The sequence below is a fragment of the Argentina silus genome (genome assembly GCF_951799395.1).
Source record: "Argentina silus genome assembly, chromosome: X".
NCBI classification, from domain to species: Eukaryota; Metazoa; Chordata; class Actinopteri; order Argentiniformes; family Argentinidae; genus Argentina; species Argentina silus.
Window position 1 is genome coordinate 13,195,322 of NC_139653.1, and position 27,580 is coordinate 13,222,901.

Sequence of the window (27,580 nt, forward strand, 5' to 3'; positions counted from 1 at the left end):
ATATCCTCACTGCGGAAACTGTAAAGGAACTGTCTGCAGTCCACCTCGGGGCCCTCTTTTTCAGGAATATGTAAGTGATTTTTAAACTTTTCTACATTCTGTCACATATTTAGACATCAGGGGTAATCTTAACCTCAGGTATAACCCCATTATGTATTGTGGACATGGATAATTTATTGTGGATATGATTAGCGTCTAGTTATTATTTGTATTTGTCAAATAAGAATAGCTCTGTCATAGGCTTATAATTTAGCTCAATTCTCAAAATGTACAGCTACCTTGAAACAGGTTCATAACGAAATAAGCCTAACATATGTTTCCATATCTTGTTCAGTTCATTGTTCATAGATGTTTGTCATAAGAATACATCTTGATATGATTCAGTGTTAGATTGTCACCCTTAAATTTCTCACTGAATACAAGAAAGATGATATAAGAAAGACTATTGTTGAGCTTCCTATGTAGATCACCCGATAATACCATGCTAAAGATATTCAATTAGAGGAAGATTGGACTGACATTATAGAATTTGTTGCAATGCTTCAGTCTTTTTATGTTTTTCTATAGGCTAATATATACATTGTGGTTGTTTGGTTATATCTTCGGTCTACGCATCAACAATTCTCTCAGAATCAAAGTGTTGCTTTTCTGTGATTCATCTTATTGATTGAATGGTTGATTTATTGATTGATTAACTATGGTAGTTTCTTCTGTGTTTTATAATATTTTTAATTAGGTTAACATATTTAACATATTTTGATATTTGAAATTGACAAAGTATTGATACATTTTGCAGGCACATATAATCCCTGACTATTACAATTTTGAAAATGCCAGCCTTGAAAGAGATGCTGGTTATCCCAGTTCTTCTAGCCATCTTTGGATTTACCAAATGCCAGGAATTACCAAGTAAGTTTCATACATGTACAAATGCTCTTCTATATATATATTTAGGGTCTAACAACAATGATGGTTGAGATGATGACGCACTCCATGAAATCAGCTATTCTCAAGACTGTGTATATCTATAGCTGTATTGTGACAATTGGAAGATGACAGATTGGAACATGATGATGAATATTATATCTTTGCAAGGTAGCATTGCAACATCAGTCAATTTTGTACCTCTACATGACCACCAGATGTCAACCCTGGCTTATAAAATGATAGCCCTCCCAGGATACAGTTAAACACACCTATACCCTCTCGGTTTTTTAGTTGTTGTTTTTTTTGCTAAATCAGCTTGTACCATAATTTTCAAAGTCATGTAATTTTGATGTCTTGTTGTCAGTGATGTTGATACATCTGACACTTTTAAAACCTCAGAGGGAAAAAGGCACTGATGTCACTCAGATGTCACTTACTAATTAGTTGACCTCAATAGTTATTGTTCATTATTATGAAAGTAAACTGAAGTAATTTAGTGCCAACTGTAATTACATTTTAATGAATAATTCCATTGTTCTTGTGGTAGAGTTGTTCTTGCAAATGAAAACAGGTTACACAACTAACAATTTCACAAAACATGAGCAGAAAACCACATCTGACATGATGCTAGTATCATGAATACAAGAAATAGAAACCAAAGTTTGATAGATCATATTTTGCTAGAGACTGTTTGCTTCATTCCCTTATCTAGTACCTTCACATGACCATCCAAGCTGAGCTGCTTATTGAGTGGAATTTTCTATAATATATTTTTGTACAATATCTAGAATGCATCAATATCCTTAACATTCATTGTTCAGCACTACCAACATCACATTACTGTAAAACTGAGCTGTCTTTTCGCTGTGAGGTTTTGACCTGCTGCAGGAGTTCCGTGTGTCTGAGTCTAGAGGAGTGAGGAGAGTGAATGGATCTGAACCTGATGCAGTAGCCTACCGAGTCAACCCCTCCATCCACCTACGGAAGACCATGAGGTACTGCATGCATAGGATGAAGCAAAATAGAACTGCATATTCATGATCTCAAATTATACTGTAGACCTGATCTACCTCCTTCAATATGTGGTAAAACACACAGACTTATTATGTGTCATTCCTCACTGACGGTGAAAAAACATGTTTATGTTAAGAGTTTCCTAGCATGTGAACTATAAACATGATCTAGTGCCACACACCCCAACTTGGAGATCTATAGCAGTGTGTATTATATGGCTCAATGTTTCTTATATACTTCTTTGCCAATGGGTTTTCCATCGCTTTTACAGTCAGTATAATTATGCCCACTTTCAAACACAAATTTGATTTCCTCTCCGGCACGGAACATCCAAAGCCTTGCCTCATCACTTAATATTTAAATGGATAGAACACCAGCAGCATTTCTTTCATTCATCACAATAGATTTATGGGTACTTAAACTTATTTGTTAATTAACCTAATGATACAGTATGTGGATGGTAATATAGATGATGAGTAGTTATAACACCCAGTATGGAAATAATGACACAATTATTACATTGGATTAGAGGATTACTTCGCCCCCCACTTTGTTGGCACACACACATGTTTATTTGTTTTTTTTTTATGCCGCATGTCACTCATTGCTGCCTGGGATGGACAGAGCAGCAGTAGCCAATCTGTTTGGTCTATTTGGTCAGTTTGGTCTTTCCCCTCTCTATTGTGGCCAGCAAAGCTGTCCTCAATGAACCTCGTTTAACCTCATTGAACTGCACTGCCTGACAAATAAACACTGTTTATATTTAGTGGGGAAAGTGCCTTCCTGAAAAATACAAATAATGGGAACAAAGAATGATCAGCAATGTCAAAGTACAGCTTCAAAAAGAAAACAAGAAAGATTTGCTTTGACCAAAAGCCACCAAGAGAGAAATGGATAAAAGAAGGTTGTGCACCAGACCCATTATTATTTTAATAATTAACCATAGTTTCATTGAGCTTCAGTTTTCAATGAGGGTGACTCTTGAAAACAACTCTGGTTTTCATCCACAGAGAGCAGTAGAAAATGTTATGACACTTTAAGATTGCATAGTTCTGTTTCTTTTACTCTGCAAAGTTTGATCATGTTATTTCTTAGCACTACAAAAAGCCTGTGCTTATTCTACATGAAGAAATGATCACTCAATTTGAATTATTCAGTGCCTCCTAATCCCTTATTATTGTCGTGCTACAGCGATGTGTACCCAGACGGCCTGCCCTCCGACTACTCCATCATTGCCACATTTAAGGTGACTAAGGACACGGCCAAGAGGTCTTGGAACCTGTGGCAGGTCAGCGACCCAGAGGGACGGGAACAAGTGGGCCTTCGTTTCCAGGGCAACACATACTCTCTGGACTTCTTCTACACAAGTCCCCACGGCACACAGATGCTGCGCACCTTCCAGAGGGTGGCGAAGCTCTTCGACGGAGAGTGGCACAAGCTGGCGCTGAGTGTCAAGGGCAGCCAGGTGAAGCTGCTGATTGACTGCGAGGAGGTCAGCGTGGAGCCCATTGATGAACCCAGACCAGTCATCCGCCAAGGGTACACCTCCATCGTGAAGAGGGCTGTGGGTGACCGATCTGTCTCCGTAAGTCCATACTGTAGGTCGTAGAGCAGAGCTAGTCATGCCCTATCCCACTGTTCTATTTTGTAGTTATACTAAGGAATTATCATGACTAAAACAGCAACATTCATTCATCATGAATACTTAATGTTGATATACACTGTGATGGCCTGTGCCATTGCAGGTGGACTTGCAGCAGATGGACGTGTCCTGTGACCCAGAGCAGGCATACTCAGAGGGCTGCTGTGAGCTCTCAAGTGTGGTGAGCTGTCTGTCATTTGTCAGAGGTTAATTTACTGTACCTCAGTGTGAAATATCTATATATATTTAAGCATGTTCTCTAATTCTCTCCCACTGCAGTGTGGAGGGTATGCTGAGATTGGCCTAACAGCAGGGAGGGCGACCTGTAAGTGTATGAATGGACAGCCTGGCATTCAGGGATCCCCAGGACCAAAGGTGACCCAATGAACCCATACAGTACTGTACCAGTGCTTAGAGTCATGAACTGAGAGCCATGCTCTCTTTGCCCCCCTTTACACACACAGATTTGTTAACCCAGGGCTGCATGTCTCCATCTGCAGGGTCACAGAGGGCTCCCAGGCAATACAGGAGAGCCAGGAAAGCTGGGGAACTGGGTATGGACATTACACTAAACATCTCACTGCAGTGTTGTGTTTAATAAGGGTAAATGTTTTTGGTGGTGTCTGACCAGGCCCGGCACCAGAACCAACACCTTGGAAAGGCCATTGATTTTGTATGGGTGGGTGGGGGGGGGTGGCTATGGGCAGCGCTAAATAGATAGACATAGTATATGGACCTACAGTAAATACAAATATGAGATGAAACATTCAAACACGCCCCCGGAATATCAACAATTCAGAAAAAAAAAAAAATCATAACTTTTTATTGGGTGGGCAAGACGCTCATCTTGAGCCCACCCCTGCCCATAGCCACCGCCAGCCTTTTTATCTGACATCCTGGAATATTTGGCAATCACATGTCTTTGTTGATACAAGACAGAAGGTACATACATGTTGGGCTGTAGCCACTAGATTGACAGCAGAGGCACATTGTAAAAAGTTAAACTGAACTAAGTGAATGAAATTGGAAAACCCCTGCCTGCCTGCGAGACAGGAGTGAAGTTGTGGAAAATGTTAATGGAAGCATAAGTGAGAGACGGCATGATGGAAACAGGGCTGAAAGCAGGACCGCCTAGCGATGGTAAACACAGGGGCCTTGCTCATGTTTTGAACACTGAGGGCCATATGTATCGCTGTTGGAGCCAAGAAGGACTGATCTGAGATAGAAGTGATAGCAGAAGTGTCTTTAGACTGCTGAAAGATACATTTGAAGTGTTTCTATACTGGGTTCAGACAGTTTTAATAATCTTACAATTGGCCAAAAATGTATGACCCCACCTACTTATAGTCCTGTAAGTCCTAAATTCTCTACAGGAAGACTAGAGCTCTGTCATTGTCAGAAGACTGGAGAGAGTTGAGAACAGTTGAGAACCTCTTTAAAATTAGGTTTAGACTGAGAGCCGTCCAGCACAGAGGGCAATGTTTAATTAAAGGACATGACATACTGCATGAGGATCCAATTACATGTATACATTTGACTATGCGAACATAACCATGTTTGTATGCTTCAGGCAGTGGTAGACATTATTATTTCCATTTGAGAGTTGTGACTAATTTACCTCTTTGATGTAGTTCCAGTTCTCAGTGGTATGTTGGAGGAAAGCTTAATGTCTTTTAAACACAACCCAGAGAACAGAGAGCATGTGCCCAATAGTATGCTGCTGCAGTAGGTCTTTAAAGACAGATGATTGTCTTGTACATGAGAAATGAGTTGTTGGCTTTCTTTTAACATGCCCTTTTGGCTGAATTCCCTGGATGAAAATGACACAGACTGCCCGCAACACACACACACACACACACACACACACACACACACACACACACACACACACACACACACACACACACACACACACACACACACACTTTAAATTTGTTGTCATACATCAGGTCATACAGGACAGGGGGAATGCACTGTTGCTGGAGCTCGGTTGGGGGTGAACATCTGTCTTGTGTGACTCAGTGGAGACCTGACCCCTTGCCAGTGTGCGAATCACAGAGCACAACCATGTTTACTGCCACCGCCGCTGGCGTCGAAGGAGGGCTCCAATATATGAACTGTCCATCTGCGGCAGTGGGTGGTCCTTCTCTGCTTGCCACACACTGATCGCTTTAAAAACGCAGTTAAGTTCACGGTCATGCCTCTGGATAAACCGTCATCTGAGAGGTTAGCCTCCTACCAGCTGACTGTGCATATAGCGGTCTGTGGTGAGATGGTTAAATAAACTGGTACCATGGAGTGCTGTTGGTCTTGTTCAAAGGTGTTGGTTGACTCAATGGAATAACCTCAATTCAATGGTAAATACATTGTTCTGCATTAGTAAAGAAGTGGGCATTTGTGTAAGTAGAAAAGTTCTCCCATTTACCCCAAAAACAATCTCTCCTCAAGGCTCATGAATACACTGTTACACTGTTTCGCCCATGAATATGCTGTTTCCCCCACTAATATCACTAAGATTATAGGTCTCTTTACATCTAATAAGAGTCACAATTTACAATTAGAGTAGGATCCCATAACAGCCCAAATTCAGATTTTATCTTTTTGTAAACATATGCCCTTCTATGGGAATGTTATGATTGTTATGATAATATCAAATGATTTGACTGTTAAAGGCCACAATTAAATACTATACCCACACATTTGACAGTTTCCAAACAAATTGCTTCAATGTCTGCTCCGTCTAATATCAATCAGGGGCACATTCTAATGGCTAAGACAACTGTACGACAATGGGCTGCTGTAGTTCGTTAATATCATTTACATGTAGTTAATGATTCTGTACCATACCTAATGCACTGCATTTGCATGCTTAGTCTCTCAAAGTCCTTGGATACACATTTTCCTTTGTCCAATCCACAAGTCCTAGGTTTAATTTTTGTCAGCAAGGTATCTATTGATGTTCTGTATTCACTCTTCTATCATAATAGTATCTAGTTGTAATGGCATACATTTTCTTTATATTCACAGTAATTATTATTGTGATGTGTGCCATGCTTGTAGAATTTAAACAGATACAGACTTCATGAACAACGGATTAACCTACTGATGTTGTGTTACAGTAGATGTGAGCAGTGCTCACTCAGAGACCTCTTATAACTAGACCGAATCTCTTTCCATGTCTCTTTCCTCCATCTGCACTGACCTGAAAGAACTGGACAGGTGAAAGCTAATTTCTGGTAAAGCATCTTGCATATTGATATCACCTGTCCTATGCTTTCAGATCAGTGCAGATACATACAAAGATTAGAGAAGGAGTATTAGACTATTGAGATGCAGCCCAAGTTTCTTGCGGTGTGTAACTAATTCAAACTTTTTCCTTCTGCTGCAGGGTAGCATGGGACACACAGGTGACTATGGCCACGTTGGTGAGACAGGCCCTAAGGTAAGACCTGCTCTTACAGCTACCTCTGCTGGTCCAGTTACAGAGTGTTTGGTCTGTGTTTGCAGAACTCTTTAAAACTGTTCACAACATGTGTCCCTCAGGGCACTGAAGGAGAGAAAGGAGAGCAGGGAATTAGAGGACTTCATGGCCAAGTGGTAATCCATCAAACACAGATCATAATATTTTTACACCTTCATCTGTGGTGTCGGCTTACAGATTAGTGTTAATTTAATGGGCTGCTGCGTTTTAGGGTGACAGAGGTCCTCAAGGTCTGAAAGGATTAAGCGGGGCTGCAGGCTTCAAGGTACGTGGTTATGGTAATTACATACACATCCTCAAATCATAGGATTTCAGTAGAACTGTCAATATAATTGCAGCATAAGCAGCCAATTTAACAACATTGCTTACTTATGTTCACTGCTGTTTTGCTGAACTGTTTGATTGATGTTTAAGAGGATTTGATATGGATATCATGACTACGATTACAGGGAGTTTGGGGGTCACCTGGAGACTTGGGGGAGACCGGGGAGCCAGGAGAAGTGGTACATTTATTTTAAACACACTTTATTGATTAATCCCTAATGTGATTGGTGTGATTGATGATGTAATCCATGACTAATGTATTTGTCTCCCTGAAGGGTCCTGAAGGTGAAACAGGATATGAAGGAATTCCAGGGTACCAGGGAGTGAAGGTAATGATATTCTATTCCTTAGTCTTAATTCTCCATGTTAAAACTCCAATGGATTATGTAAAGTTTGATCTTATCATACTGTATGTGTATTCTTGTTTTTAGGGAGAAGAGGGGGCGTCTGGAGCTGACGGGGCTGCTGGGCCGCAAGGAAAGCAGGTACAGTATATTAAGCTGTCCATAAGCGTTCAGATGAAACCCCATCTGCTATCACAATGAATTCAAATCTCATTGGCCACTCTTAAATTCAGTGTCTGCCACCTCCAGAACGTCTCATGCATGCATAAAGAACAAATGAATCATTTTTTTATGTGGTGCAGCCCACAGTGGAATAGAGCTATGTTTTGGCACACATGTGCTCTTCACTAACAACATTAGTAGCTGTGGCTTTGGGATGAGTTTTGAGGGGAAGGTTCACACCATAGCAACACAACATGATGAGAACTTGTGGTGATCTAGAGACAGGGCAGTCTGCTGGTCAGCTGAGCTGAAAGGGCCTATTCTTGGTTTAATGGCTTTATTATAAATTATTGTAGGTTCCACTATAAAATCGCTGTACAGCCTATTGCATTTCTAATATTTCGAAAAAGTGTCTCAAGATGATTTTCTGTGTTTTGACAGGGTATTGTGGGTGATCCTGGAGAGACAGGAGATGCTGGAATGAAGGGGTCACCTGTATGTATGACACATCATCACTCATTACTCTGTTCTAGATGTACGAATATTTCCTCAGTTTTATATTATTCGCCTCCAGCATACACATACTATGCAGAATGTTCGAAAACCTAGACAAATTAAATTGCAATGCATTTACTGCATTTACTGTATGTGTGTATGTATTACTTTATCAAACGTAACTGCTGTACTGTATATCAGTGATATAACCCAAGTTGCCTGCACTTGGAAAGAAAACTAAGGCAAGGACATGTAAAAAATCAGTGACATGAAGAGTCTTACTTTAATCATGAATAATTGTTTTTCAACACCAGGGTACCCAAGGAGGAACAGGGAGATTTGGCACCATTGGACAAAAGGTGAGTTCTGTCTGGATAAATAACAGTTGTTCAATAAAGTGTCAGAAATGGGTAAACAACGTTTAGTAATGATGACATGTTCACAGGGTATTATTGGAGATCCTGGTTTGCCAGGGAGAGATGGGGATCCAGGAATTGAGGTAAATTCACGTTATCTCAGATCCATTAAGTTGTTGTTTAGGGCTGTGACCTTGTGTGGCTGTATCTGATATGTGGCATTATCCCTAACCCTAACCCATACAGGCTTATCAAGGAGCTCAGGGCCCAGAGGGTAGAAGTGGACAGCTCGGAAACATGGTAATATAATCACCTGTTGTAAACGGAAAATCATTTTCTGTCAGTCAGATCTGTTAATGTTAAATTTGTATGGTTTTACACTCAACAGGGAGAGAAAGGAGCCCTGGGGCAACCAGGGGAAATGGGTCCTCAAGGACGAACTGTGAGTAGTCTTTCACATCTTCATATCACACTTTTAATTAACTTAAAATTAACGTTTAATTTATTCACCCTTGTCTAGCACTGCCTATGCACAATCATTTGCAATCAGATAGCTGGTGTCCAGAAAATTTCAGATGGGTTTAAGAAATGTTACTCTCTCCAGGGCCCAAGAGGTTATAAGGGTTCCACAGCAAAGCCAGGAAGACCGGGATTTATTGGGCCCCCAGGACCTACCGTGAGTGTTCCGGATGAATCTTCGTAAACTCTTTGAAATACAAGTTAATTCTCTCCAAAACACTAAAACATGTTAAATCTCCACAGGGACATGTGGGATTAGCTGGCAGACCAGGCCCTAAGGTAATGAACTCTATTCAGTTATTTAGTCTAGAATAGCAAAATGTAGGGAATTCTATACTGACTTCTGAACTGGGGCTCAAATGATGTTCAGAACATTACCAGTAAAGTGCAGTTTATACACCGGTAAAGTGATTGCATCATAATATACGGGGTTTTTTGGGGGGTGATAAAACATTTTTGTTTTTGTTGATATTGGAGACGTGTACTGGTAGCTCACATGATGAGTCGCTAATATAGCTGAATAACATTTTTGAAAATTAATCTTCTAACCTGAGCAGTTCATTAACTCCATTTCTGGGATGATAATTAACATTAGTCAATTTTATTTCAGTGGGATCAAGTTTGACAGCCAAACATCTGCATTATCATGTCAGTGTTACAGCGTTGCACGGTTGTTTGGATGTCTCCAATGATGTTCCACTTTACCAGCGTATAACATTCATTTACAACCTCAAGTGGTCACCTACATGACACAGCAGTGTCATCACATTGTTATGATCTCAAAGCTATCAATACCATTGTTGTATCCATGGGGATAATGGAGTGTTCTGACAAGGTCCTTCAGCATGTTACATAAGAGCACGGCTTCTCAAAATGAACCAGTATGGGCTTATGATACAGTATGAACATGAGGCTACTGTTAACTGTATGCATAATGCAGCCATGGCAAGGTCATGCAATACTAGACATTGTACAGATCTGCATGCACACTAGGTATACTATTGTTTCCATTCATTGCATTTTTGGTTGGTTTATGTAGCAGTCATGATGTTCAGGTTACTGCTCCATCGGGGTTTCATGTGTCAGTATAGAGCCTCTGTAGCTTACTGTCACTGAACCCCACGTCTACTACACCAGAGTCATCTGTCACTGAACCCCACGTCTACTACACCAGAGTCATCTGTCACTGAACCCCACGTCCATCCCCATGGAGGAGGTGGAACAAACATGTGGATAATTCACTTAGTTCTCTTAACTGGCTGTCCTCTTTGATTCTTTAATGGCACCTTTCAGGGCAGTACTGGCTCTGAAAACACCTGCTCTCTCACTGTATTCTTTCTCTCTACCTGTACCTGAGGTCAACATGGGTGCTAAACTGCCCCTGAGGACCTGGTCTTGGTGTTTACAGTAGGCCTTCTAACGTTTTTAGAGACACCTCTCAATCACATGTGCCCGGTAGACTACACTCAATTTAGCACTTTACAGTAGGTATCAGAGACCATGGAGGTGAATGTTTTTGTGGCGTTGAATGATATTCACTCATGCAAAGCAGACTGAAAAGAACCCGGATGCAGAGAACTTCTGATACAAACATCTGACTTTCAACATGTTTTTAAAGTGTGATCCTGTCTGGTCTGAGACACACCCCACTGCTTAAAGCACACTCCATTTTGGCCACATTTCTAGTTGGCTCATAGTGGCGTCAGACTACAAAGTGTGTGTGAGTTAAAACTTCTCTGTTCTCTTTCCAATGTCAGCTATCAAGTCAAAAATAGACCTATTTGACAAGCTTTTCATGCTGACTGTAAAAACCCTAAAACGGAAAAATGAAGTAAAGAATGCATCAATGATTTTATTTAGATCACTAAATCAATATGTTTGAAATGCCATTGGTTACATAAGAAAAATAATGTGTATTATGCATTTGCTTCTTTTACATATAGGCCTTCATCTATTTGTTTATCTCAAACTGCCTAGCAGTGCTAATCCCCTATTGACTACTACCCACGCATTCTCAGTAATGCTTAATTAGCTTTTTATTGAAGTATCTCTCTGTGAGATTAATGGAATTACTGTCAATGAGATTTAAATAACTTTGCAATTAATCTAATTGTTTGTAAGACTGGAAGGGAGTCAGATATAACGACAGATAACGACCTACCTACTGTGGAAAATATAGAGGATGTTGGAACATACATACTGTACACCGGTCCTCTACAAAATGGAGTGGTTGCTTGGTTCTGAAGTACCGTACATGTTCATTTGACGTTTGCCATACATCAAAAGAGAGGCCAGGGGCTCTGGGGACACATTGAGCACACACATCCTGCCCCTGAACGAGAAAAGGGGTAAATGGGAAAGCATTATGGGCCATCAAAGAGTAGTGACGATTAATGGATGTGAGAGACTTGTCCTCGGATCATGTGAATAACTGTCGAGTCAAAGGCAGTAATAAGAACATATGCCGTCTTGTGTTTCAATCCATGGGGACTCCATGTTCAGACATACATAATAAGTCAAATATGCCATGACATTCTAATGATGTGATTTTCAATTGTATCTTACAGGGGGGGACAGGGGGTCAGGGAATCCAGGGTGTCAACGGTGAAAAGGTAATTAAATACTGTTATTATGAGTGAATTGAATCTATTTTAATTTGAAAAGTATACAAGTTATCTGTTTCATACTCACCCTGGGTTTACTTTCTTATCAAAGGGAATAAAAGGAGAGAAGGGCCCAAGAGGCGAGGTGAGATGTGCTTTTATTGTTTTGTGATGCCTTATCAGTGTACAGTGTACAGTACAATGGCAGAATACAAAATGAGGGACACAATGTTGTTGAAAATACATTTCAGTGATGGTTGTGTTATTCTACACAGCCTACCAATATGTTTTGAATGTTTTCTGAAGTCCGGTGCTGCTGTGTCTGTGGTGTAGGTTGGAGATAGGGGTGAGCAGGGTCCCCAGGGAGGTCAGGGGAAGCGTGGCCCAGGGGGCGAGCCTGGTCGCTCAGGCCCAGTTGGAACCAAGGGTGTCCGGGGCGACGGGGGACCAGTAGGATTTCAGGGGCCGCCAGGGCCACCAGTAAGTACTGAGAGTGCCATGTTCAAAATTGAAAGGTCACTAGCTTTGTGTTGAGTGCCACACAAATGTTTGAAATAAAGTATTTATTGACTGTCTGGATTAGATGTGGAAAAAAAGATGGAGCCAGTATTACCTTTACTCAGCTGTGACTCACCTAGTAAAGCACAAAGTCACACATGCAATGGATGACTCACCAAAGAACCCCAGTCTGTGATAAGGGGGCCTGGCTGATTTCTGGCTGCTTTGTACATTTGTACAAGCTGTGATATTATTGAACAAAACAAGACACCATATTCAACCTGCATTTCAATATACTGAAAATCATCTTCTGTGTTTTAAGAGATACGACACCCTTAAATCATCATAACAGGTATAAGAGTCATATTATAGTGATCGGCATGTACAATGTGAGGTAACAATTGTGGTGTCAAGAATGCTTGCAAATGGTTTCTCATTAGTGTTGTTTTTTTGAGACTCACAGCAAGGGTTTCATTTTGTATGGCTGTAAATCCATAATGAGCCTAACGAAATATTGTTGGCTGTGTTTACCACCCATTTCTTTTCAGAGGGCCGCCGCCGCTGGTTGGCCTTGCCCTGTCCTCTAATATTCCATATTGCATGTCCCACAGTTGGGTCACCTCCAGTGATGGATGTGGTAATGATTTGTTCCACAGGGTCCGACCCTCCCCGCTCAACACGTGATTGAGGTCTGCAAGAAAGTGGTACTGGAACAGATGTCCACTTTTGCAAACTCTGTGAAGAGGACATGTGCTGCTGTGTGCCCACTCCACGGGGATGTGCCCATGGGTGCTCCTGGTCCCCCAGGACAAAAGGGACCCCCAGGACCTCCTGTGAGTTCTACATGTTAAGGATTATTGTGATACAGTATCGCCTGAATGCCTGCCTGTTATGGAATATTTCCACTGATTTTTATAATTCTCTTTATAAAACAACCAAACACAAATCCTGCTTGGATAAAGCAGATTACAAAAGTATTCCTTTAAGCCTCATTACACTTAAAAGCCTTCAGCTCTGGAACACTGTTGAAGTACATGCTCCATACGTTATTTGTTACTGTATCTCCCTGGCCAAGTAAAATTCTTACATATTGCAAGCGCCTGGAGTGAGGGAGCTGAAGTATTTGGCAGTATAGGTTGGAATGAAAACATTAAGACTTTCCACGTCCCCGTGAAGACAAATAAGAAGTCACAGACGAGGCACTTGCTCTGTGTTGAATGGTTCTTGGAGGGGATCACCCCCCATTCCAGCAGTGGAAAGCCTTTTCCACATTTAATATGCAGGACAGACCCTAGTCAGGTTCCCCTAACGTTCACCACAGAGCCTCTCAGGCTGATTAAAGTTCATGAAGCCACAAATGTGTATAAAAATACACCACTATATTTAATCATGGCTGTCAAGCACCTTGTTGTGACTTTCAATAACCAACCAGTTATTTTTGATGTAGCAGTACAATGTTTTGACACTGGAATGTGAACAGTAAGATGATTGAAAATCATCTACAGTAAGTGTTACCAAAATCTGTGTTCATGCAAACAAATATACAAAGCCTGCCAAAAGTGAATTTGATGTGGATCTTGGTCATAAAGGGCAACAGCCTGTAGTATCTAAGTGTGTGTGTTGAATTGTTGGTTGTTGCTGACTGTTGTAGTTGAGCGTCGAGCAAGATCCCAATGCATTTCACTATGTCAATTACAGCTGAATGCGATGGACGTGACAAATAACATTTGATTTGATTTGATTTGTGTTGTGATTTCAGGGTGACCCTGGTATTGATGGTGTTGATGGAGAGGTAGGACAACCAGGATTCTACGGGGAGGCTGGAGACGCAGGCAGACAAGGACCACAAGGTGAGAAATACATAAGCATTACTGCCAAGACGAATGTGTAGTGCAACAGTAATTTTTTAATAAAAAGTAAACAATATTGTTAATGTAGCAAAGTTTAGCTTGTGCTTATTTTGACTGCATTATCAAAGAAAAACACTGTAACAAACAGATAGTTACTAGTTAACACCTAGTCAACCAATGGCATTGCGTGTATTCTCATGGTGAATTTGAATGTATTATAGGGCTTAGCATGACGTCACACTTATGGTACATTCCCCAGCCAAGCCAATGAAATCGAAGAATATTTACAAGCCATTTTATACATTTATTCAACGATGATCTCAGTAACACACATGGTCGTTAATCAACATGAACAGCGTGTTCTTGTGTACCAGCTCATTTCCCCAGGCATACTATTTAGGGTTGGCATGAGTTGTTGTATTGTTGTATCTTTTGTGAGAACATTGTGTCTGCTTCCCAGGTGGTCAAGGAGAACACGGGGACAAAGGAGCGAAGGGCCATGGTCTACCTGGCTACATCGGAGACCAGGGACCAAAGGGTAACATCACCATTCATTTTGTATCGTTTAATGTCTCAATAACTAGGCCCTCGTTTACAGCACATCAAAAGAGATGATCAAATGGTAGTCTTAACTGGCCCTGTATCCCAGTGAAATTGTTATCATGATAACAATAATAGATAATGTTTTGCACAGGATCAGCTTTGATAGCTGGAGGGGCAATTATAGTTATACATGATATATATGTTAATGCAATAGAGAATATCTTATTTATGCGATACGCTTGACATTGGGAGGTTGGTTTCCTGGACACAGATTAATTCTACTACTGGACTAGAAGGCACTTTCATTGTAGATTCCCCATTAAATATGGACTTAAGTCCAGGACTAGGACTTATCTGTGTCTGGGAAACTAGCCCTGGATTTCCATACTGTATGAAAATCTCAGAGCTGTATTTATAGGTACAATTATTCTGAAACCACTATTTACTGATTGTCCTCCCTCATTGACCAGGTCAACGTGGAAGATCTGGCAGGGTCTTCAATGGCACACCAGGACAGCAGGGCGAGAGAGGCCATGTAGGCCGCCGTGGACTAAGGGGTCACCCAGGACTGATAGGAGTTCCAGGCGTCTGTTTGACCTCTGGGTGTGCTATGCTCAACGCCACAACCAACGGAACACCTCAGCAGGCACCCCAGAGGTTGAGAAGACGCCCTTAGAAGCAAAAAGGAAACTTTTCACAAAGTCAGTAGTGCATTGTGGATGGTGAATGGGTGAAGGGGGTGAGGAAATATATGTATACCTTAATATACATTAAATGCTTCAGTGTAAATATGCCTGCAATCTCCACCCTGAAAGACTGAGACACAGTACACCCTGACTGTCTCTGAAAATCTGCTCTAGGGACGTTGGCCATAAAACAACACTTCATTTCCACGGTTCATTTGAAAAAGACATTAATATGTAAAAAATAATATACAAATCATAATTGTTGTTTGACATGTTTTATTTAAACTGATCTCATATGAATCCAAGTTGTCTTCAAATATTACTGTTCTTTATAATAAAAGTAAAAAAAAATCGATCCCTTGTGTTACCATACCGACTGTGCTTCACTGCTTCTTTCTTGGGCAAGTTGTCTCAATATAACTGGTCCTATATCGTTGTATAACTGGTCCTTTATCGTTCACATTTTATAAATTCACCTCCTCAACTGACAGAATTGAAATGGAACTGATCCCAACCCTGGTGCAAGCCAACAAAAAGACGAAGTGTAATGGAAATATCTGTAACATAAATGTTGAATTTAAAGAAGAATAAAAATTTTGGTAATGTTTTATTTGTATTTCAGTTATAGACAGTTAATGCATGTTTACACTGTATATTGTAGTTTGAGGCATTTGCCTTGTAGTAGACTTTATGATCCCTGTGCTCTTTATTTATATTCTGTAAGGAAATGATCTATCACTGCTTGTATATTTCACAACATGTTTGCTTACATACTGTACCTTTAATTAGAAACACATTACTATGAATCTATGAACATGAATGAAAACACCCAAACCGCCATAGGTTTACAATGTGCCTCGTGTTTGAATATTATTCAGTATGTACTGTGCCGTACATCTGATGTGCTATTGTTGTGAAATCTGTTTTAGACCAATTTGTCATGTTACAGTTATCAAGTATATGCTCACTCTTCCACATTTTACCAGATTATTTTTCACGGGAATTCATTGCACTCAGCATGTCAACTTTAGCTTACTGTAGCTTGCATTATTTTGCAATTATGAATTATCTTACTAGCTATGAAAACAATGGTTTGTAGCATTGATCAGCAATTGATCAGCAAATTGTGTTGGACAGGGTCAAGGAGATCACACAGAATTTAACCCTAACCCTAACCCTAACCCTAATCCTTACTGATTTACATAATAGACTGTATTGCCTTGTAGAATATAAGGAAAGATAACCTGTTTTTTTTGCCCACAGAAGCAATCTATACAGGGATCACAGATACCAGTAAAGACAAAAGAAACAGTTGAGAACCCCCAATGCTAATATACTGTGAATAGGCCCACTCACTCCTTATTTGTTTCAGAAACTGTCTTTGCTGAGTTTAACATACACATGGGGTTGTTATGTTACCCTATTATCTGTTCCACATAACAGGTCTAGTGGAGACAGAGAACAGGTCCTTGGAGGAACACACAGGAGAGGCTCTCCATGTACCTCTTTACAGTCTGTTTCCTGGCTCCTGTCTGTGAGTTTTCCCCCGTCAGAGACCCACCTAGGTGGCCATCCCCTTCTCCCACACTCTCCTGATGACACCCCATCTGTGGCTGCAGCATCCTGTGCTCTGTGCTGTGCTCTGTGTTGTGCTCTGTGTTGTTCCCACAGAGGATGTTCTAGCCAATTCTCTCCATGGAAAGTCTTATTATTCCACGTCAGAGTCTCTGTCAGCCTAATCACTCGCCTCAGCAACGCATCAAACTAATCTTTGTGGCAAACCGCACAAGTGATAATTTTAATTTGCTGTTTATTGCATTCAATTATAAATCATTACCGCTCGACCGGTCTCCCCTGCCAACAGAAAGAGTGTCTGTTTGTTATGTCAAGGTTCAAAGTGAGGGTAAAGGTAAAGATCTATGTAAAGAGGGATGTAAAGGGAATGGCATGCTTTATTTTGTCCTTAGTTAACCATGAAGGACTGTCTCAACAAACTCCATAAAGGACTCCAAAGTGATTTTTTTGAGTAAACAATGAAAATTATATTGTATTTATAATAATGAATTCATCATAAGTGGGGGAGAGGGTGCTAGGGGTATTGTCCCTACTGAGGCAGCCCTAGTGTGTAGGAATATAGGACCCTGACTATACGATCAGGGTATTTATTTTGGGCTTTGTATGATTATTTACAAATCAAACATGCTGAATGTGACCATGTACGTATGATGTATGTAGTTGTAGAGTATGTTGTCGTGACCATTTTACATGTGTATTGCTTTCACAAATGTTCACTTATTTTTTTATGTTCAGGTTCAGGTTACTTTATTTGTACCCGTAGGTAGATTTGTTTAGCAGTAAACGAGTAAACGTTCAGTGAACAAGAGAGGCCCTCACATCCCAGCGGTCCTCTCTTTCCCTTTCCTCCCTCTCACTGTGGCCTCCAAACTGGACAGAACACACTCATGCTGAGGAGTGCAACTGTACATTTCAAAATAGCGACATGAAGTTTTCCAGGTGTTCCTGTTTTGAACTCATCCATCACAGCCATGTAAAGCTCAGATTAGCCATTCGTCAAGCGTGGAAGTCAATTGCCAGACAGTTGTCAGCAGGTGAGCTTGCACCACAAGGGTGTGCTGAGACACAGAGTCTCTCAGGCCTGATTCAAGAAGTCTCTGCTGTTTGAGTTCAGAACAAGCTTCAAGTCGAATGAACTTTGGAAAGAAATGCTGTGGCATTGGAGTGTTTCAAAGCACCATGCCTGATGGGTGTACTGCATGCATCTTTGATGAATGTAAGATTGATCCTTGTAACAACATTGCTCGTTAGTTTCCTGTGTTTCCCTTCAGGATGTGGGTGATGATGTGGAGGTGATGGAGACGTCCTTATGTGAAGAAGCTGAATCCTGTGTAAGACTATGGTTAGTCAATCCCACCTGTACATTTAATCAGATGCTTTCCTAGAGGTGAACACACCTGCAAATATGAGGGATACCACTCAAGCCTGAAATACTGAAATGAGAAATTGTATTTATATGTAATGTTTTTGCCACTAAATATGATATCAGTCCTCCAATAGAGTTGTATAATTTATAAGTATCATTGTTGACCATATATTAGACAAAGTAGTTAAACATTCTCTTTGGGGCCTTTGCAGCTGTGAAGTCTTGAAAAATGCACCCTCCACCTTTAGATTATTATTAAATATGTTATGTTATGGTATATATTATGTATTAATATTATTATTTCAGTTGTCACACAGTATAATGCACAGACCATACAGTTATACATTGGGAACTAGAAACAGTAGAAAAATACCTGATATAAAGTGATTTATTTCCACCCATTAATTTCATGATCCATCTTTGATTTATGCAGGTGAACCTTCCATCTGAAACACCAGTGAATTATTATTTCTAAGTATATTTTCAAGGGCAATATACTTTTGATGGACCACTCTCCTGGCCCATCACGTTTTTCCAGGCTACCACTGTGTTCTATTACTTTACAACTAGAGGTAGCTTGCAGGTAAAAGTAAAATTCCGTCATCAACATTGCAACGAAGCAGCAAGAAGATTTTATTTGTACTTTTTTTTGCCGATCATGTTTGGCAATTGCTTTCTTATACAACATCAGAACAACAGCATTTCATATTCTACAGTATGTTATATGGAATCTTTAGTCTCTGAGACACCATAGGTAAAGTGAGCTGTATATTTCAGTTTGTATATTGGAGTTGTGTCTGCAGATAGCCATTCATTAACACAGAGCCTCTCATTAGTAGATGTACTATGGTGCAGCCCGCTGTAAAGTTCAGATACTATAAAACTCATTCTACATTCTCAATTTACTGTATATCAGATTTGGCTCTACTTTCTAGATGAGTTTCAGATGCAAGAGGAACAGCACCATAGTAGATTTTAGGACCTCATTCATAGACTTGTACAGTAGCTAGAACATGATCTGCTGCTCCTGTTGGTAAGTTAGTAGAATGAGCACATAAAGGTGAGATGGCGATGGCATCACTGGGACTGAGCCGCAGCACAGTGACTCATAACATTTCACAGAAACTCTGACAGACTGATATGCCAGTTGCCAAGCCTGAAGTTCTGAGTATGTGAAATCATGCAGCCTTATCTAGTGCTGGTTCTGCTTCCAGGAACCCTCCATACTCTCTGTTTATACCAAAGCCACCATACATAATCCAAATCCTCAACACTTGGAAGGATGCTGTCCTTGTTACTATTATTTTCCCCCTGCACTGACAGAAAGGGGCTGTCTCTTTCAGTATTTCAGGCTCTCCTTATCTGCCTCTCTTTCCACCCTTGGTAATTGAGAGTGGCTGCAGGCCAGAGAGAGAGAGAGAGTGGGAGAGAGCGAGAGAGAGAGAGAGAGAGAGAGCGTGGCTGGAAAGTGGATGGAGAGGGCAGGCTCTCACTCACATTCAGAACATTTGCAGTGCTGAAGCTTCCCCAAACCCAGCTTATTCAGCCCAAAGCTCGGCACAGCTATGGCCATAGGGCATCAATGAGAAGGTGAGGGCTTGGACTCCACTTACCTCTTGGATTTTGCATGTGGAATTTATTTGCTGTTCGGGTCTGCAACAAGAGTTTGATTAGTAATGTGCTTGTAGTGTTTTTATTTTGGATTGTTTTCTACAGAATGTTTCTCTCTGAAATTATGAAACAAATATTGTTATTGGAAAGGGTTTATCATTTGATTGCATGATGCAGAGGGCATACTGTATACTGTAGTTTTTTCTAGTTTAAGTTTTTGCCTTTCAGAAAGAACTGCTGTTGAGGTGCAGATGTTTTGGTTGCAATGAACAGCAATGAACTTTAATGAAACACATGACAGAAAATCCGAGGCAGCTATGTGACTGTGTTTCTATGTATATCAATGTCAGATAGTATACCAGATACTGTAGTATTGTGTAGATTCCTAGAATCAGTGCTGCAGTAGAAGCATACTGAAGACATTAGGAGCAGTTATCAGTCCCTTGTTTGTGCCACTGTCATATGCAAAGAATGAATGGAATTATTTAACTGAACTGCTGGGCGCTCGACTCATCTCATAAACTTATTTTTTTTTGGGGGGGGGGGAATCCGTACAAAAGATACCAAAACTTGGAGCTTGCATGAATTATTTTCATGGTTTTCCGCAGGTGTGACAGTTTTATATGAAACAAAAGCTGGGTAATCCCAAATGTGAAACTTCTCAGTCTAAAATAGGAACATGTTGGACAACTATAGTGGATACCCCTCCCAGATTGCATGTGGTGCAGTCCTCTGTGATGATATGGGTTTATAGTTTTGATTATTTGAATTGATTTCAGGGGAGAGCTGATATAATGTTTTGGCTTTTCCCTTAGTGCCTGAAGAACTTGGCAGCAATTAATTTTCCCCTTATGTTGGCAAGGTTTTTGTACATGCTGAACAGCAGTTGTTGATTTTGGGATGGAACAACTTTTTTATTGCACTATTTAAAGCAATTTAGTACTACATGCAATGGTTGCGATATCAAATGTAGTGATTAAAGACTGCAGGTGCTAATCTGGAAAGTACATAACATACTAAAAAGTGCATCAAACAGATATATATGTAGTTCTAACCATATATAACTAAATCTTAAAGGTTTTATCCCAAAATATGACTTGTTCGATATAGCAGAACATTTAATCAAAGACAAAACCAGAAAATCCATTATCTAGTATTTGCATATTTTCGTGTTTTCCGTCAAAACCGCTAAAAGGTTAATGCTATTGGTAACACCTTATCTGGAAAAGTGGGAGGAATCAGCTGTTCAACACTGGCTTCCTGACTCCCACGTCCAGCTGGACCAAACCCATTAGGCCTGACATAAATCTTTTCATAAGTATCGCTACAAACCAGAGGAATATAACTCAGCTCCAAATTCCCAAAGGATTTGGATGTCATGTTTTAGATACAAAATGTATGACTTAATCTATTTGTTTAATTCTTGTTTTGAAGGGGGGTGTTTTATTGCATTGCACACCGGTATTACAGCCCTGCCATTCCGTCATCTTCACCAAGGTGGAGAGAGCCATAAAGTGTCTGCACTGCCCCAATAATGTCAAAGGTCAATGACTGGGTCATAGTGCAAAGTGCCATATGGTGAAAGGCACTGACCTTCAAAACAAGTGCACTGGTAGTTTTAGTTTTTAATGCATTTTCTGCATCCTGCTTGCATTCTCATGTTTAGCATACTCCATCAACCCTCAACGTACTAGTGTAATGTTGCATTACTGCGTCGTCAAATCACAATCAGTGTTATTTTCACTCTGGGACAAAGGTAGCTTACTTTCCCTTCATCATGACATGTGTTTGGTCACTGTCCAGAGCTGGAATTTCACTGTCTGACGATGTAAATGAATTCCATGTGGGTTGAGCAGAGTGATGTAGAAATATCCAGTTTTTGGGGAAAGTCAATAGAGGGAAAAGCCATGCCGACTGGCCTGTGTTTACGGTGGGGCTTTCCAGCTACCTCCCCCAGTGATCTAGTTGGGGAGAGCATTGGAGTAAATGACCGGCTTTACCATGGCAGTTCGGCTCAGCGCCTCATTGAACTGTGCCTCAAATCCTGGGTCAGAGAGTGGAAAAACACAGTCATGTTATGGCTGCGACAACACACTGCCTGCACAGCTACACATGGTGGGCAAGGGTTAGATCTCGGTCATTGTAAAATGTACCTATCCAAGTCCTGTTATTGTCTTAGGGCAATCCATAGCCTTATATTGATCAGAGAGATGGACTGAGCTGATCAAACATCCTCCCTCTCTTCCTTCCACAAATGCCTTCTGTGGAGCATATCTGTTCCTCATTTATGGCTGCTTCTTTTTATAATGTCTGCAGTTTTTTACTTTGACTTGCTGGAAACTGCAATAAAATACAAGCTACTAAGCAGCCAGAGGGAAACAAAGTCTGATCAAAAGTCTTCAGACAGACAGACAGATAGACAGACAGACAGACAGACACACACACACACACACACACACACACACACACACACACACACAAACACACACACACACACACACACACACACACACACACACACACACACACACACACACACACACTGTATTCCAAGTACAGTAGTCTCACTATGACTTTCCATGAATGATTCTGAGTTCCGTACAGTAAATTAATCTTCAGTGCATCGTTTCATCTGCAATCTCAGGTTACCACTTCAGTACGCACAGTTTAGAATGCACTTCCATCTTTCATGCTCACTAGCATCACTAGCATGGACCTAATCTACACTGTAAGTTGCTATGTTGTTTGCAATAAACAAATGCAATGAAATGCCTCTTCATCAATTGCCATAAAAGTTTACTTTCAATATTCAAGATATATGCCACTCAAGTATGTTTTCTATGAGTTGTCTGTAGTTATCTGGTCATATTAACTGATGTCAATGTGAGGACATCTCAGCAATGCAATGCATGTGTTTCCCTTTCCCTTTAGGTGCAAAATTGGAGCTTGGTACCTCAGCATCATGAGTTGCAAAACCAGATCCATGCATTGTGTCTTTCGGTGTGTGTGCTTCATGCTCCTTCACTTGTTTTGTACAGCACAAGATGAGGACATGAGATTGAGTAAGAGCGCTTCTGTCTTCATCATTATGTTGACACATTTTCAATGCATGTTGTCCATTATTTATCATTTATACAATATACTGAATGGATGTTGTGGCTCTCTATGTGTACACAATTGACAAAGGTATATCAATATAACTTCATTCCTTCCGACTCAATGGCCTTTACTGCTTATTGAAGATCATCAGCTAACATTTCATTTAGTTCATTTGAAATAATAGACATTTATAACAACTACATCACATCTTAAAGCCCAGTGTAACACCACTCATTCTACCATCTCTCTCTTGCAGGCTGTAGAACTGCTCCAAGCGATTTGGTTTTTATTCTGGATGGCTCATGGAGTGTAGCTGATGTCAATTTTGAAATAGTCAAGCGATGGCTGGTCAACATCACTACAAGTTTTAACATCGGGCAGAAGTTCACGCAGGTGGGAGTGGTCCAGTACAGTGATCATCCATTCTTACAGATACCACTAGGGAAGCACTTCTCTAGCAAGGATCTCATCAAAGCCATGGAATCCATTGAGTATATGGGAGGAAACACAAGGACAGGAACGGCCATAAAGTTTGCCAGCGACAAACTGTTTTCCCTCTCTGAACGTGGCCCAAAGGGCATTGCGAGAATCGCTGTGGTTCTAACCGATGGGAAGTCTCAGGATGAGGTGTTGGCAGCAGCGGAAGCAGCGAGGAGAAAAGGAATTATCCTCTTCGCCATCGGTGTGGGGTCAGAGACGGAAGAGGCTGAGTTGAAGGCAATCGCAAACAAGCCGTCTTCTACCTACGTGTTCTACGTTGAGGACTACAAAGCTATCTCCAAGATCGGTGAAGTCATTAGGCAGAAGTTGTGTGAAGGTAGGCATTTTTGTTATGACAAAATGGCTCATGAAAATGGACATATTGCATATGTTTTTATATCTGACTTGGATTACTGTAGGCCTAATACATGACAATTATCTTTAACAGATACAGTTCAACTTTACATACCACAATGTTGTTTTATGGCACTAACTTTGAGTGTTACTCAAACTATAGTGACTATACTGCCCTTTGACTGGTAATCATCTGCCCTTTAGAGAAGCGGGTGAGCTTTCCACCTAACTGTAATATTGGTTTTGTGCCTCAAAAGTAATGTACTCATGTGTATATCAATTGGAAAATTATGTTTATTATTGACTTCCCTAGAGATACTGTACATGCAGCAATATCAGTGCACTGGAATATTTCACAACCCAAAAGGTTTAAAGTGGTTGCTCATTCCACCTCTTCAGAGACAGGAACTGTTTAGGGCTGTTAGTCAATTAAAACAATTGGTTGATAATCCTTCCCTATTAGTTGATTAATCTAATGTGGTGTGTTTACATTTTTTTTGTATTTTTCACCTTGCAATTTAGGTGGTCGGATATGTTGTAAACATTAGACAAGAAACCCAAAGTGGTGCTCAAACAATGAGTGGGGTAGTAATAGGGTGCTTTACAAGTTGCAAAAGTAATAATTGTCTGTTGTTTGTGTTGCTTGAACCGAGCTTCCTTGATACATCACTCTTGTTTACTTGGCTACATGTCACTCACTCTAGCTTAACTTCTAAAATTAGTTAAGTCAACTAAAGGATGAATTGATTAATCTGTTTGATTAACAGATTAATCTGTACAGCCCTAGTTTAGACATCTATGTCTTATCAAGTTGTTTACTGTGAGGACATGAATAGCCGAACTGTCACAGCAATATGATGTTATATCACTGCTCCAGGGTGAAATAGAGCCATAGGGCAATAGGTTCAACAACCAATAGCCCTATTCCCACAGAGATAACAGTAAAATGCCTGAAACGTTTTTGCAGTATTTTTTGTCTGACCCCACTTAACACAGGCCTTGATTTACTGTGATTTACCTGGGTCACCCTGTTTGCACACATCAGTGAAATACAGGTAAAGTGGGAGGGGAGGGTTGGGTAGCATCAGGGAGGGGTGGAATTCAATGCAAATACAAATGAGCAAACCTGAGGGGGGCACAGGACAGTGGAATTCAATGCAAATGCGGATCGGCTTTTTACCGGGATCATGACTAAGTCTGCCACAGGTAAAATATTTAGGAATATGCCCTTCCCCAGGTCAGTTTACACAGACAACAGTAACGTTAAATTACCGTTAAATTACCTGGACATGCCTCTGAGTAAACATGGCTAATGAGGCTTTGGTATTTTCTTGGACCAATGAATAATAATAATTTCATGGAGTTTGATACCACATCTTTGTAAAACTGAGGGGAATGTGCATGGCTTTTGGCAGTGAGTCCTTGCAGGCAATATAACAATAATACAATATAACAATAATACAAACTGGATGATTATAGCCTTGTTGAGAGGCAAAACAGATATTTTCCAAAGCAATGTTATGTCCTAATGGTATATTACTCAGCAAAATCCAAGAGGACTTGTAAAGTAAACAACATAGAATCACATAAAACAATAGATACATAACTCCAACAAACACTTTTAAATGAACACTGAATGAAATGATTGAGATAAGTAATAATAATAATAATAATAATAAGTAATCACATTTTGGGTTTGATAGTAAATTTCTGTCTGGTTTCAACCAATGGGAGGGATTGATGTTACTTAGACAGACTACATACAGTATTTGCAAAATGTCCAGTGTTCCATGCCAATGTCTCTTACGACAGATGTTTTCATACTTCAGTTTTAATGCCAAATGAAATAAATTCTTGCACTCCAGGAATGTAACTCTTTGTAACCATGTTGACCAACCTAAGCAAGGGGTTTGCTATTTATAATGATCTGCCATTGACAAAACATCTAGTTGTATTCAAAGGTGTAGAACAGCAAATAAATCAGGTGTGGTATAGAGAGAAGTATTATGTTATGAAAAGTATAATGATACTACTTTTACTAGTATTAATACTTTGTTCCATATAAAGCGTAAACTTCTACCTTGTCGTTTTTCTTTAAAATTAATTTCAACTTCTATTTCTGATTCATTGCAGAGACTGTTTGTCCAACAAAAATCCCAGTTGATGACAATGTCGAAGTGAAAGGCTTTGATATTTTGTTGCATCTGGACTTGGCCAAAAAGACCAAAAAGACCCAAGGGTCTTTCTATGGCACTAAAGCCTATCAGGTGACACCTCGTGTTGACTTGAGCGAAAGCACAAGGTAAGCTTAAAACATGTTATATTTACCATGTCTATCTTTACCAATCCCTCAGATTTTTGTGTTTTTGTACAGATTTTTGTGATTATTAACCAATATTGTTTTCTATTTGGCCCATAGGGCCTTGTTTCCAGACGGTCTCCCCCCGTCCTATGTCTTTGTGTCCACGCTGAAGTACAAGGGATCTGTCACCATGGAGGAATGGGATCTGTGGAGGGTACAGACCCATGACGAAAAACCACAGATGGCAGTCTCACTAAATGGATTCGACAGAACAATCACGTTCACCACAACCAGCATAACACCAAGTGGTACTCAGACGGTGGTGTTCACATCGCCACCAGCAAGGGTAATGATACATAATACCTACCTTTGGCCACAATAGCACCAAAACAGAGATACAGTATGGAATAGGTGTGCGTGCGTGCGTGCGTGCGTGCGTGCGTGCGTGCGTGTGGCGGGGGGTGGGGGGGTTAGAGCAGTCACTTGTCGGCTATTTGATATCAACTTATTTTTTCCTATTGGCCATGTGCTAGGTCTACTTTACAATGTATTTTACATGCCTGAGCTTAGTGTCTTGAATTCCTTACATTCTAACCACCATATGGATTAGTGATTGGATGAAAAGATGTACTGGAACTGAATGCTTTTCCTCCGCGTTGTGGATCTGAAGTTCCCAAAAGTTATGCCAATGTTTTATCATTCCAGAATTATAAACTCTTCACTTGCTAACCCATCATAACATTTGACCATTTCTATTTCTGTTTGTTGAAAACTAGAAACTATTTGATGAAAAATGGCACCAGCTGCGACTCCTGGTCACTGAGCAGGATGTTACCCTTTATGTTGATGACTTGGAAATTGAAACCTTGGCTTTGGAACCTCCTGTTGGTATCTTCATTAATGGCAGGACCCAAGTTGGAAAGTATGTCAGCAAAGAAACAACTGTACCAGTAAGTTTATCAAGAGACAACAGTTATTTTTTACAATAAATTGTGTGATTAGCTATTTTTCAACTACATGAAGAAAATGTGCTTTTCATTGGATAACAGTTGTGTTATCATCACTGGTTAGACCAGTTGCTACAATACACATGTTGACCCTTACTGATGTCCGATCATTAGCCTACAAAGCATATTATACTGTATGGTATAAGATTTGTAACAGCAGTTTTGTTCTCAAGAGGAGGGCAGAGGTTAAGATGACATTGTGGAAATAAATAAATAAATTAGGGGAACTGTGAGCAAGACAAGAGAGTTATTTAAGATTGACTGTTTTCGGATCACCAATGAAAACTAAATGTTACAAATGTAACCCAGGTTCTCTGAAGGAGATGAGATGAGACAGTGACG

General features: G+C 40.3%; 2 protein-coding genes across 2 annotated transcripts in view; both read left to right on the top strand.

Moving 5' to 3' along the window:
• Window positions 1-830: 830 nt before the first annotated feature.
• On the top strand, window positions 831-15,434 carry LOC310822493 (uncharacterized protein; the record flags this gene model as incomplete). The annotated part of the gene is made up of 26 exons (XM_083694842.1): window positions 831-909; window positions 1,799-1,922; window positions 3,133-3,526; window positions 3,687-3,764; window positions 3,863-3,958; window positions 4,084-4,137; window positions 6,972-7,025; window positions 7,127-7,180; window positions 7,276-7,329; window positions 7,514-7,567; window positions 7,664-7,717; window positions 7,820-7,873; window positions 8,336-8,389; window positions 8,704-8,748; window positions 8,835-8,888; window positions 8,992-9,045; window positions 9,134-9,187; window positions 9,350-9,421; window positions 9,508-9,543; window positions 11,832-11,876; window positions 11,980-12,012; window positions 12,201-12,347; window positions 13,022-13,198; window positions 14,125-14,215; window positions 14,676-14,753; window positions 15,229-15,434. 26 exons carry the CDS (start codon window positions 831-833, stop codon window positions 15,432-15,434), a joined length of 2,295 nt encoding a protein of 764 aa, XP_083550968.1.
• Window positions 15,435-22,958: 7,524 nt separating this feature from the next.
• col21a1 (collagen, type XXI, alpha 1) overlaps window positions 22,959-27,580 on the top strand; it is a gene marked incomplete at its 5' end in the record, with an annotated part of 33,904 nt that continues 29,282 nt past the window's right edge. Inside the window, 5 exons of the mRNA XM_083696391.1 lie at window positions 22,959-23,058; window positions 23,352-23,912; window positions 26,063-26,231; window positions 26,349-26,577; window positions 27,008-27,181. Coding sequence (XP_083552517.1) covers window positions 22,959-23,058; window positions 23,352-23,912; window positions 26,063-26,231; window positions 26,349-26,577; window positions 27,008-27,181 — 1,233 coding nt within the window. The remainder of the gene's footprint in view (window positions 23,059-23,351; window positions 23,913-26,062; window positions 26,232-26,348; window positions 26,578-27,007; window positions 27,182-27,580) is intronic.